This window comes from Palaemon carinicauda, chromosome 7, assembly GCF_036898095.1.
Source record: "Palaemon carinicauda isolate YSFRI2023 chromosome 7, ASM3689809v2, whole genome shotgun sequence".
In the NCBI taxonomy this organism is placed as follows: Eukaryota; Metazoa; Arthropoda; class Malacostraca; order Decapoda; family Palaemonidae; genus Palaemon; species Palaemon carinicauda.
Genome location: NC_090731.1, coordinates 22,630,419 through 22,644,860, shown reverse-complemented (window position 1 = coordinate 22,644,860; position 14,442 = coordinate 22,630,419). Strand labels below are relative to the sequence as shown.

Below are 14,442 nucleotides of genomic sequence, written 5' to 3'. Positions count from 1 at the left end.
TGAAAGAGAATTCTGGATTCGTCTCCTCTTTCAAATTTACAGATATGTATTGAAGGTATCATTACTTATTCAAAATTTACTGCAACTTAATATTCAATATACAATACAGTTCAGCATAGAATGTCCTTTAAATATTCAATACAAAATAATTTTTATTCAAATTTCCTCTGCAGCCAAATTACTTGTGATTTGTTATCATTAATATTATTACAACTTTACTGTCATTAAAAAGAATAATTATCTTTGTATGTCAACTTTACAGTATATAAAAACTAGACATCTAAGCATTGGTTAAAATCACAAAGAAAGAACTCGTGCATCCTCTTATTTCTTCACGAGAGGTCAAAATGGACCAGCTTAAGATCATACGAACTTTCCGCAGCGAAAGAGCCCAGCACTAGTAAAAGAATCAAGTTAGGGAACGTAGACAGTCGGGTAGGAAGAGCAAAGTAAACAAAATTAGATAAAGAAATGGAAGTTTAAATACCCTTTACCAAAAAATATTCTAATACCTCTTTGAGCTTCCATTGTGAACAAAACTCCTATCCTGAATGTCATTATACTTGCAAAAACATGAAATTTTCAAGGACAGATTTTCTCTTTCCATTTTCAATACAAATTTAATGTATACATTAGGATGATGTATTAGGAGAGATCTTATATTCTAAAGATAAAGACAGGTAAAATTTGACCTGTAGTTGCAAAGGGCCAAATCTAGTACATATCCTAGGAACTTATGTATTAGATTTCAGATAAAATTTAACAAAAGCATTTAGTGCTGTGATAGAAGCAATATTATCATTACTATTACTAAGCAAGCTACAACCCTATTTGGAAAGGCTGGATGCTATAAGCCAAAGGGCTCCAACAGGGAAAAATAGCCCAGTGAGGAGAGGAAATAAGGAAATGAATAAACTAGGATTGAAAAACTAGAATATTATAAGCCCAAGGACCCCAAAAGGGAAAAATAGCCCATTGAGGAAAGAAAACAAGGAAACTATAGTATACTGTATATGAGAAGTAATGAACAAATATAAATTATCTCAAGATAAGTAACAACATTAAAATAGATGTCATATATAAACTATAAAGAGACTCATGTCAGCCTGTTCAATATATAAACATATGATGCAAGTCTAAACTTCTGAAGTTCCACCAATTCAGTTGTTCGATTAGGAAGATCATTCCACAATCTGGTGAAAGCCAGAATAAAACTTTTAGAATATTTCGCATAGTCTTATGATGGAGAAGCCATAGAACTAACTGCATACCTAAGAATACATACAAAATGCTACATTCCGGGAAGATCCGAATGCAAAGGATGGTCCGAATTATGAAAAATCTTAGGCAACATGCATAAAGAACTAACTATATGACGGTGCCAGAGATTAATATAAAACCAGGAATAAAAATTCAATCGAGGGCAAGTTTTTGTCAATAAAATCAAGATGAGAGTCAGAAGCTAAAAACCACACAGGAGAACAATACTTGAAACAAGATAGAATGAAAGAAATAAAATATTTCTTCAAAATATGTTGACCACCATTTATATTGAAAGACTTCATCAATAGGACAATTTTTGTGCAATGGAAGAAGACTGAATTTGTTTCTCAAAAGTGAATCCGATATAAAATAAAATTATACATAAAATTTTTAAGTCATATGAAACATAATGAATGCAGCCCTGACTATAGAGGAACCACAGTCCTCGACCTACTTATAATCATATTTACTTTGAATGCTAAGGATACGTAGGGTCTTATCTTTCTGACTCTCAAGTCTAACCTTACATGCCCATGCTCGTCTTGGAGCATTATCATAATCATTAATGATCATCAGTCTTCGTAGAAAAAAAAAAATGCCTGTCTTCTTTGTAATTTCTGTCAGACGTAAATTATATGACCCTTCCCTACAATAGGTTTACTCTTCCGAAGAGGATTTCTCATGGCCTACAGTAGACAGGGCTCAGAGCAAGGTCTTTTTTATTCCTTGTAAGATGGAGAATGTACAAAATCTAATGAAGCTTGATGATAGGAGGAATACATTTGTGTCCTGACGATGAATAGTGCACAAATAAACCCAACATTTTCCACTTTTTGTATCACATAATAATTTGATACTGTACGCAGCATGCACACTTGTCTTAGCGGTGCCAAGACAAAATAAAATAGTTTTCAAGGTAATGTTCTTAAATGTCACCTGTTCCAGAGATTCAAATAAAGATGGCTCCAATGCCAAAGAACCAGAGAAATGTACTGGTTTCAAAGGTCTTAAGACTTTAAGAGGTATCTTCTCAAAATTTTATCAAACATGACTTATTTCCCTACATGAGTCAGTTCCCCTTTTCTGCACTCAAATACTTGAGATGGGGCAGCTTTCAATCTTTGAATGGATTACAAAAAATTTTCCCAAGTATCTCAAAGAAATTTCAACACCTAAAATGACTGCAGATCTGAGTAATACTTCAATTAAAATCAAATCTTGAAGCTTCAAGTTACAATACAGTTGTTTGACTTTTTCATTTGCTTAAGACTGGCATTAAGAGAATGATCTTTGCAATTGAGTTCTCCCATGAAACTGTGAGGGTGTCACTTGCCTACAATACCTCATCCGGAGAAGAGGCGAAGTACTCTAGTTAATATGCTTTTACTGTATCTTAAAACTTTGAGTCTAGAATGAAAGATGTTCTCAAGCCTATATTTAATGGCTAAATTATATCCATATGGATAAAGAAAATCTATTTCTTTTATATTTAGACACTTTTCAAGATAATCTGACATCTTTGTTTGGAGGCTTCTTTACCAAGTTAGAGAGTCTGACAAGGGAGTCCCTACAATCTTCATAACCTTTTGCAGACAGTCAGTGGGTGTGATGATTTTGCTAGATCAGCTTTCCACATGCTGATGGAGTCTGCTAAACTATCATGAGGGAGAGGGGACCTGGAAATTGCTCCAGTGCTAGAAAGAATGCTTTTAATTCCAGCAGATTTATGTGGAGATTTTTCTTATCTGTTGAGTAAAACGATGCCCTTATATTCATTAAATGCAATTTCAAAAGTTCTCTTTGGGGTTGGAAAACAAGCAAATGTATGGAGCATGAGGAAGGAACGGGAATTTCTATTTGGTCTGACTTTCTTACCACATGTATAGATCCAAACAAACCAGTTGAGGAATAGGATAAGAAGGTTGTCAGTATTTGATCAAATATAGCATCACCTGTTCATCTACCACTAAAATTACTTTAATCTGCATCTGCTGTGAAGAATCGGTTTTTCCTATGAATAAGAAGTCCTGCTATAACAAAAATACCAGGTCCTTTTAAACTAATGGGTACAGAATCTGGGACACAGTATGGAGGTCAATTCTAAAGTACAGTATATGGACTTTTTAGTACAATACTTATTCCAGTTAAAGCTGAGAATACGATATTGGCACAGATTGAGGGGTATTTTTGATGACTCCAAGACTCCTAAGACATGATAAAACCGTCATATGGGTACCTTAACAGTCTGATTACTCTCCTTTGGCCTCATATGTCAAACAGGGAAAGGAATCTGGTAATTAACAGAGTCTGTTATGAAAATAAAACATTAGGAATCTGCTTAGACAGACTTTTCTCTGCCATATATACCAAAGAAAGATCACAGTACATATATGCACTGGTATCTGAAAATAAGTATCTCTCAGAGCCACAGATGCAAAGAAGCTACTACCTCCATCACCTGAAGTGGTGCTATCTGTACATAATGATCTTGAGGTCTGAGGTTAATAATGGGTCTCCATTTCTCACAGGTCACAGGTGATAAAAACAAGCTACCGTAAAAACTCTAAAGTTCCCTTTCCTCCTTTTACTTTAACTATTTTAAGTTTAATCAACAAGGGCCTCACCCCATCTTTCATAAAAGTAACCTGTAACCATTTCTTAAAGCTATTGCTACCTTAGAGTTTATTCTTATTTGTTCCCAATTGGGCCAGAATTTCTGGGAACAGGACCCCACTGCATGACAAATTTGGATAGAGATCTTTACCTCTTCCCTCTAACAGAGATAAGATTTTCTGAAAATACCTCAATCCTTTCCCATGAAGGAAGGAAGCATATTACCCTTTCAGATACCAACCTCTTTGAAATAGAAAAACATAAACTATTGACCGAGGTCCCACTAAACGTGGGGTTGCCTAAATCTGGGGTAGATGGTCCTGAAGGAAGCTTAAAAGTCTTTATTTTAAAACCACAATCCTCAAGTCTGGTAAACGGGAGAAGGTATTAAGTTTCCCAATGACCCATGTCTGGAGTTCTCAAAACCTTTAAATCCAAGAAGCCAAAAGCATACTTATAGTGTTTACCTAAGGACAATGTTGGCCAATGCATACAAAACTGAGTGCATTATATCACTAATGAGGAGCCATTCTTTAGAAGTTACTATTCTTCTGGAATTGTGTTAATCCTCAGGGTTCTTTAAGCTAATTTTTAGGAATTTACATGTCCATACAAAAACTTCTCACTGGAATCTACTTTCATTGTAGTAAGAGCCATGTAAGATTTTGGTACAGTAATGACAAAGCAATGTTTCCTGATAAGCTCCCGATCCCTTGGCAAGGCTGTCTAGCCAAAGCACAACCACCAACCCACTTACAGTACAGTCTAAGACTTGCATCTGGTAGTGGAAGTAAGTGTGGGGTTGTTATACTGCAGCTATTTCTCCACCAAGCACTCCTTGATATCATCAATAAATTTGGCACAAGCCACTATAATCAAGAAGTTCAAAGCACATGGTAAAGCCATAAATTTTTTGTCAGAAAGACTTAAACTGTCTCAAAGGAAAGGGTTTGCAAAAATGAAGTAATCAATATCCTCAAACAAAACAACTTTATGACCTCAAAGTCTGTTTATAGCAAGAGACTGCAGAACTCAACTTTAAAAAAGGTTTTAAAGCAATTCCACTATCATCTGAAAAAAGTTCAGATTCAGAAGTGATCAGTAAAAAAACATCTTAATTCCACAAACAACCTAGGAGAGAGCAATGCTGGCACCAAGAGATACAGTACTCAATCAGTTCCAAGTGTCTTCTCTTGCAGACAGGAATACCATTAAAGGTTGGTGGCCTGAAATAAAAGTAACACTTTAATTACTGAAAGATGTCCATCTGCGACCACGCTACAGCATCACTTTGCTGCATTTCTAGGTCTTGAGAATCACTTGCAGTGACACTCATGAAATGTGTACCCTAGAAAAGTTACTGTAATGCAGTTTACTATATTAAAACTAAAGTGAGCAACTCACACTATATTGAAGGAAAATTAGGAGGTAGATGTTGCTGCCGTCGGTTACTCCGATAACGAGACTTCTGAAACCCTTAGAGGCCTCAGAAAAGAACAACACCTTCACTTGCTACTTAAGTTTTTTTATACCCCAATTTACAAATGGTACGTGGGGTGTCTTTCCCCCTAAAACCATGGCACTGCTTAGCTTAGACTCAATAGCGATGCTATGCCTTGCTTCCAAAATTAATACATAATTTTTATTGACAAATGTTACTGCTGCATATGTACAGTAATTGAATTAAAGTACATAAATAAGAAGACCCAAGTCAAAGCAGAACAAGACTATCTAAACATACAAAATAAAAAATATGCATAATTTGCATAGGTAGAATACACTACGTGTACTATACAAAAATTACAAACAAACTCATTTCAAGCAGATCAATAGCTTTAACCACTATGAATACCTATCATTGAAGAGAGATGCGAAGCATAAGTGAAACTACTTCACTGAAATACCTTTACTTAACAATAGTCTAACAGTGAGCATTGGCTGATTAAAAAGTATATGCATGATTAGACCTGACCAATGCAGCACCTCTAGACAGTGACCAGTTAAAGGTTGCTAATGAATGGCAAACGCAAGGGCCAGTGACAATACTCTAAAGGCTGACCCTAAAATATACATCGGATCAGCACCCAAGACTATCTCCACCCAAGTTAGGACCATGGAGGGCCAGGCAATGGCTGCTAGTGACTCGCCAGGTGGACCTATAGGCACCCAAAAAGCCCAGGTAGGGACGTTTCCTATAGGACACCACAGTCAAAATTGAAGAAATATTACCAAAATATACAAAATCATAAACATAAAAGGTAAAGTATAGAAGATCATCTTGTTGACTGGTTGGAAAATGAGTGCACAAAATAGTTGAGTTCTAATAACAGACAAGAAAAAGACTTGGCCACCAAGAGAGTTAGGTACTTCCAATGCATGCCTGGTGGGAGGATTGTGTTCTGCATTCTGTAGTGTGTCTACAGAAGTGTTAATCACACATGATTACTTATATAAACTGATAAGATTTGTAGGAAGAAAGAATTCTAATCACAATGTACACAAAATGCTTAAAGTAAAACATTCTCATTTACTGTATACTGTACTAATATAGTATCTAACACAAAGTTACACAAATTAATATAATAAACTTTAAGTCAAAAGATTATTTACATAAATAGTGTACTACAGTATAGTTAAAACACACTATAAACTCACCTTATCAGTTTACCAGGTGCAGACGCTTTTCGTGTTGTAGCATTAACAGCAGTATTAACTCTTGTTGGTCTGATGGGACCAGTTCGTACAGATCTTGTTTGCTTTGTTGATGAAACAGGAGTTCCTGGAGCACGCACAGATTTAGCTGCAGTTTCTCTCTGAGATAGGGGTACTGTTCCTGGAGCACGTCCAACTGATGAACTTATACCTCCATTGGCACTACTGCTGTTTCCTCCACCCCTGAAAATATTATCTTTGTCATTCTAACATCACTTGGCATATTCTAAACCTTGTCTTACATCTATGAAAATTACAGTATTAATTGCTTACCCTCTGGAAAGGAGAGGAAATACATAAAGGTTACAATTACTTAATCTGTCAATATATTTCAACCTAATTGTAATCACCGCTCCTCCCCTTACATAATTTAAAATTACCTAACACAAACAAAGTGGATATGACCAGTGTGCTTACAATAATACAAAATCAGCATGAAACAGTAATCTCATCACTTTTTTAAGTGTAAATTCAAACAAAGATACAATATATGGATAAACGTACAGTTTATATAAAGAAATAGAAAGCAGATCCCAAAATTTAAATTGGAACTCTACATGAAAACCATTACCCTGAGAGAATAGGCCATTAAAAATGGTTTTGTAACATACTAAGGAATTCAGGACATCAGAATGTGAACTTAAAACATGTTAAAGTACAGTATTTACATCTGTGATGACCTTGTAAAACCTACTTGAATTACTTTTCATAATATCTAAGACTGTAACATGGTACAACCTCTCTATCAATTACAACCATCCGTTCATATGACACTACCTCTGAAAATGTAAAAAGAGAGAGAGAGAGAGAGAGAGAGAGAGAGAGAGAGAGAGAGAGAGAGAGAGAGAGAGAGAGAGAGAGAGAGAGTGCGCGCATCAAGTTTTGCCTAATTCAACGTACTTCCTTTGCCATAAGAACCTTCGTCCATCTTTTCACTAGCCTATATGCTTTTATTAACCAAGCTAAGTATAAAATATCTAGCTCTTTTAAATTTCATGATACAGAGTACCTCTTGTAAGACCATTTATAATATTCAACTTTATACTAGAACTCACATGACCACTTCCTAGACTAAGTACTCCCCTTTCATTCTATTGCTGTTACCATAAAACTATTTGATTACAGGTAGTGACTTTTCAATTGGGGTTTTCAATTACCTATTCTTGCTTTCACTTTTAAATCATGCAAATATTTTTAACGTGTTCCTCTGATTTTCCTGGTGACAACAGATTATCTCCATACAGTAATTGTGAGGATTCCCTTCTTACCGGAACTTCCATTACCAAAACATCTTTGGGTGTAAGCCAGTACATGTCCTTACCCACAAGGCATGGATGAGAGTTCATACAAACAAAATAGTGAAATACTATGCATATGCTCTGATTGGCTTAATGAAAATATTTTATGTTGACAGGGCGAAGGATTAGGAGTGTCAAGAAACTGATTTACCTGACTTAGGCCAAGAGAATCAAACTTGGCCTAGATTCTATTTCCATAGAATTCACCTAAGTGATTATGTGAGTGCATCATGATGTAAGCCTTAGCAAGTGGGAATTCACTAAGCATTCTACGGGTAAATGTTTTTAGGTTGTGTACCCGTATATGTGCTTATGGTACCACTTCTTGCTAAACGGCCAAATGCTGACCACTAAGCTAGAGATATTAGACTGCCTTGATGAAGTGTTGTCTAGAGATAGACATTGACCATTAGGGCTTGCTGAATACAAACCAACAGGACATTCTCTACTCGACGGTGAAACTGTGGTTATAGACATCCACAAAATTGCAAATGGAATCAGAAGTACAGTACAGTACCTCTGTTACAGTAATATCATCCATAGCATGAGAAAGAGAAAATCTTTCATGTTTTTAAGGTAGGCATTTCATTTGATTTTAATCTATATAAAACTGCCCTATCATTACGAATACTGACACACTCGTACATCCATGGTGAAAAAAAAAAAAAAAAAAAAAAAAAAAAAAAACGGGACTAAGGAAGCAGGGTACACACTTCATATATTCCATACAGTGTGGGAATGAATAAACAGGATAGAGAGAACACACAGAGGACACACTTGTGTAAGATTATGCTTACACTGCACCACTGAAGAGCATATCTTTAAAGCGTAGGTACCTCTTATACACATTCATAAATTAACAATATTTATCAATTGCTTTAGCAATAGTAGTGCACCAAACAATTTTGGTACTGTATTCTATCAAGATAGTTCTGTTTTCATTGCAAACTTCACTGATAAACAATTCATATTTCTTTAGATTACAGTATAGGCACTAATATTCAATTAATGTTTATAAAGACTGGACTTTTAAGGCCAACATTTTGTGGTAACCCAACCTAGGCTAGCCTAGGTTATTTGCCTATATCTGAACCACTCTTAAAAATGCGAATGAACTGGATTTCTGAATTTGAGCTATATAGCCAGCGCTGGGGCCTGTAAGGACACTCAGCTTCCAAGTGCAACTGGAGTAAAACCCTTCTAGAGGTTAGACAGTCAGATGGAAGAAAAAAAAAAACAGGAACAATGGTAAATAAGCATTTAAAGCAGTGCAGCCAAGGGTCAAAGGAACGCTGCAGACTCTCACGAATGTCTAGTGCACTGAAGGCACTACCCCGTACGTGAATGTTGATACGGATACGTTAGGGATTACTGTAACTGAAATGAACATTAAAGAGGTCAGTGTTATTTCTTGATTGATATCAGTACCTACTCAAATCCCCCACACATGTCACTAACTACAATCTTATATTTTGCATTATGATTTAACATTTCCTTGAATTTGCTGCCTATGTACTGTAATGGCCCTCGATTTCTAGTTTAGTACTCCATGAGATGCCTTTTCTAGATCTATAAGCATAAAGTTACAAATAAAAAAATATTCTGAAAGTAATTTTTATTTTTTCTAGCTATAAAAACCGGTCCTTTAAAAAAAGGAATGTCTTCAGCAGAGTTGCAACAGATATTGGTGAACATGGGCAAATAGCCCTGCTAACTTTCATGTCACAGCAGTGACTCATAAGACCTTCTCTTGGTGAAGATAAACGAGGAAATATGAGATCTGCGCTTCTCTTGCAGTTTATTTACTTCCTCGTTTCCTTTCTTCACAGGGCTATTTTTCCCTGTTGGAGTCCTTGGGCTTGTAGTACCATCCTTTTCCAACTAGGGTTATAGCTTAGCTTGTAATAATAATACTAATAATAGTGGAGCTCCAACCAGAAAAGTAAGCTTTTTATAACATAACGAAAAAAATGCACGGAATAGCCATTTTCCTTAGCTAATGAGTTGAAGAGGACCATTGCATGTACCATATTATCTCCATGGCAGTCCCTTGTGAAAAGCTTTTGCTTGAAGGATATGCTGGATACTAGTTTCCAACAATGAAGTGCTAGCGACACCACAGACTTGTGGTACCTCAGAAGGTGAAGCTGACATAGAACTGTGTTCTGTGGGGCAAGTTCTAGACTAAAAGTGCTAACGGACCGAGATACCATTTGGTAAGTATGTGGCCATCTGAGAGCCCCTATGGTCATCCCGAGACCTGGCGTGATCAAAACTCGGTTGATCAGATGGCAAATCTGTTGAGCGGAGGAAAAGCATGGGCATTGAGGTAAATACATGGGTGTTGAAAAGTTGCATTGAACACTACTCATGTGCCTGGTACAGAGGAAGAAGAGTTTTCTGTTTAGCTGATTCCAGATGAGCCCAACCAAGAAAGACGCCATCCTCCTACTGAAGGATGCATGACCACAGACCATTATTACCTGCCCTTAGTGACTAACCATGCCTGGTAATAGAATCCTCTTGCCTGGAATGGATCTGGCTGACAGCTCTAGGGCATGGTACACTACCCATACGTGCATCTGCTTTTTAAACAAAAGAAAAAGCGCCAATGTAACCCGTACTTGTTGATATAAGCTACTATAATGGATTTGTTGCTCAACAACACTACTGAGTGCCTTATTAAACGTTCTTGTATTTCTTGCAGCATTAGAGGCAATGGTTGCATCACAATACGTTCATGTGTGTATGCTTTTTTCCTGTTGACCATATACCAGAAGCAACCATGTTGATAAGGCACGTGCCACACCCTCCTCTAACGAATCAGGAGAAAAGTTGCACGTTCAAAGGTGGGGAGTCACATGGAACTCCCTTGAGGTTTTCTCCATCCAGCTCTCGGATAAGATCAGCGCCTATCTCCCATTCAACTAGGACATGATGGCTTGGGAGATCCCTAGAAGCCAGCCTGTAATTGTAATCCTGATTCTTTCCCTATTTGCGGAATGCATCCACATAACAACTTGATTCGTGGTATTGTCTATTTCAATTTCCTTACCACAGTATTCATTCTTATTACTTTCATTACTCGATCACATCTACCATTCAATCTAGTTACTTTGACGACTTCAATTTACTTCTTTTCTGCAAGAATTTGTATGCCTCTGTTTTATAGACTTCTTTTGCCTTGTAAAATAATCATTATGTGCTGTACTGTACAGTTCATTATTTCACATGGAAGCTTATTAATGTAAGTACCTGGTTTTTATAAAATAATAGAAGGTTATAAGTACTTATTCATGTTAAAATGTATATAAGAAACATATATGTCATTTCATAAGGCAAAAATTGCCAATCACCTTCCATCAGATATTTTGGAACAGAGTAACAACGTAGGGCAGGGTATTACTGTATACTGTAATGCATTAATTTCTCTCTCTTATAAAGACCTCCCCAAAAATCCTACTCTTTTCAATCACTGCTCCCATATTTGTTATAGTAGCTTCCTTCAATTAAAATTATTGAAAACAAAGAAATAATTTTGCACAAAGAACCCAGCATAAAATAAACCATGACATCATCTGTAATTATAAACAAGTAGTATTTTGGGTTACGAGTTTAATTCGTTCTGGGAGCAAGCCAGTAACCTAAGAGGCTTATATCCAAAAACAACTTTTCCCATGAGAAATAAAAGAAATTTACTAGATGCATTCCACATGTCCATAAATACAAACACTCATTAATTTTAAAACGTGGTTTTGTAATGGAAATTATTACACTAACTATAGCACTTAACATTAGAAATGAATGAAAACCAACTCACAATGAAAAATAGAAATAATCTGTACATGTAATTGACAAATAAACTATCACTTTACTTTTGAGTAGTCATGGCTGGCGTGAGGGAGACAAGAGAAAAGGAAGAGTAGAAATAGGTTAAAGCTTGGAAGGAGAATCTCCCTTCATAAGAACTTCTACTAAAATATCGGGAGTTTATCTTCTGTATGACTATCACTAATAGAATCACTTGGTTGTCTTTTTTACTCAAAAGTCAATTTCCACAGGGAGCCTACCTAGAGACATGTATTTCCCTTTCTTTGAAATGGTATGGATATGAACTATTGTATTGTCGGTAAATATTTTTGCTATTCGCCATGCCAAAGCCTTATGAGGGCGAACATGGAGTAATAACTGCGTTCGTACGTCTCTGTGAAAATGATCATTCGGTGTGGAATTTTTGTTGCCGGCAGGCCAATGCAATACGCTTAATCCAGTTCAAATTTGTATGCTCGTACCCAGTTACTCATGACCCTTGGTACTACTGTATACAGTATAGTATACTGTACTGCATATCAAGAGTGAATTTTTTTGGCAAAAAACAGTCATAAACTTTGTTCCACCAGCATAATGATTGTATTTTCCCTCTACCTTGAGGTAGAATGCCGTTAAAGAAAACAACGTACCTGGAGGCAAGAAGTGGCGTCCTGGGATTCATGTTGGATGGTCGACGGCAGCGCTGTGAAAGTGGCGACAGCGCCCGCAGGCAGTCCAAATCTCTGCGTGGAGCCTGTAAAATGGGTGGATATTAGAAATGCAATGAAGACCAAATGAAATATCACATGGTTTAAAAATGTGCTATACATATAGTACCAATTAATACATAAAATAATTCTGCACCGTAATTAACATGGTTTCCTTAAATAATACCTCCAGTTTATGTATTAATTTTTTTTTAAATGGGATGTACTTTAAGGTCCACCAGTCTGCCTTGGTAAAAGTAAAGTGTAGCATTACTCAAAAATACCAACAATAATAACAATACAGTACAACACAAGTCAGTTTTATAAAACAATCAAGGTTACTTGATGTAATTTCACAGCAATCCATAATGAATAATATAGAGCATATGTGCAGTACATACTATACATTGTAAAAATTATGACAGCAGTGTGGTACACAATAATGAGATCAGGGATTAATACTAGGAAATACACGTACAATACATCTATATAGATTCATCGAAGCTGTACATAATTTTGAAAACCTTAAAACTGAAAATATTACTGCCTAACAACATTTACAATGTCAAATGTAATCTCATTTAGGTGAATCTAATACAGTATTACACTGTACTTTGTGATATGCATACATTATTTTTATTAAAATCATAATCTATATCATCAGGAATGGATTTAGAATGTGGATATATATTATGGCTCTGCGTGCCATCAAGCAGAATCCTCGTTAGAATATGGCCAAAGTACAGAGTATAAGAAACTAGCTGTATAAAAATTAATACAGTACAGCCAATGATAGGTACCAACATAAGTTAACAGCAGATGGTTTTAAATTGTTTTAATAAGCTTTTCAAGAGTTTATTTAGACCCAATCTATGTCAAATTATGCTGACCAAAGAGAACCAAAGGGTAATAATGTCCTATTTTCAGATTTTTAATAATGTGGGGTGAAACCAAATTAGCCTATACTAACCTAACAATAAATTCCATTCATTATCATCAAAAGGAGATTTACCAGCCCAATGACTCAAGCTAAGTCAATCTCAGCACTTCCCTCTGGGATAACTTGCACTTCTAACTAGCTGAAGCTCCTGTGATATAGATATATAACTGTACCGATAGTATAAGCCTGAAAAATGTAAGTTTGGCTAATTTCAATAGCAAATATGGGTACAGGCATGAACTAAACTATAACTCTTCAATCGAACAATTAACTGCATTAATGATGAAAATGTCTGTTCCTTAAATATCGAGTGACGATAGAATCAAATTTCATGCCTAAAAAGTCATAAGGAATTCGTAAAAACCATGATCTAGCATAAGAAAAATATATTTAATTCAAGAACGTCTCCCCCCAGGTCTTTGGTACTACACCACCAGTCGTCCGATGTAAACAAACCCTCCAGCAACGGGGGAAGGGAAAACGTGTACCTTATCTTATCATTTTATCACACCGTGGAAGGATAACAGAGATCTTTTATCTAATCACTGCAATCCACATGCATTTGTTTTCGTTTGAAGACTGTTATAATGTACGCGTAAAGTTTAATAAATGCATTATGAGGACTTACCCGCGAACGGACCATCGTTCCTTTCGGTGTTCCCACTAGTTAAGATTTAAACTTAGTCTAAAATTCTGCCAATAGATGGCGTGCACACATAAACACTGCCTCGCTCGCGTACAGAGATGTCTTTCTTCTTTCTTTGACACACACTACTTTACTTTCTTTTATTTATTTTTTTATTTCTGACTTAATGCCTTCACAGACTTTCATATACAGCCTTCTATACATGTAAAGATATTAATTAATATACAAATTCGTAAATTCGATTACACATTTTAATGTACTCGTTACCACCGATAGCATCTATAAATCCTACACAATTAGTGATAATATTAAAACTTAAAAATTAACGCAAAATGAGTCAATTTGCAAACAAATTGTTTTCTTAAAAGCTAACAATTATGAAAAAGCTTATTTTCTAAGCACATTGTGAATCTTCATACGGGATAAAGTTGATAAGACAAGTCTTTGCATGCA

At 35.9% G+C, this 14,442-nt stretch overlaps 1 protein-coding gene across 3 annotated transcripts in view; it reads right to left on the bottom strand.

Annotated features, from left to right (window-relative positions):
• LOC137643897 (cytospin-A-like) overlaps window positions 1–14,024 on the bottom strand; it is a 118,932-nt gene extending 104,908 nt beyond the window's left edge. For all 3 annotated transcript variants that reach the window (XM_068376641.1, XM_068376642.1, XM_068376643.1), the window contains exons 1-3: window positions 13,972–14,024; window positions 12,347–12,450; window positions 6,532–6,771 (exon numbers count right to left, since the gene is read on the bottom strand). In XM_068376641.1, the coding sequence (XP_068232742.1) occupies window positions 6,532–6,771; window positions 12,347–12,450; window positions 13,972–13,986 (359 nt within the window). In that variant the 5' untranslated portion in view covers window positions 13,987–14,024. The remainder of the gene's footprint in view (window positions 1–6,531; window positions 6,772–12,346; window positions 12,451–13,971) is intronic.
• Between the last annotated feature and the right edge of the window lie 418 nt (window positions 14,025–14,442).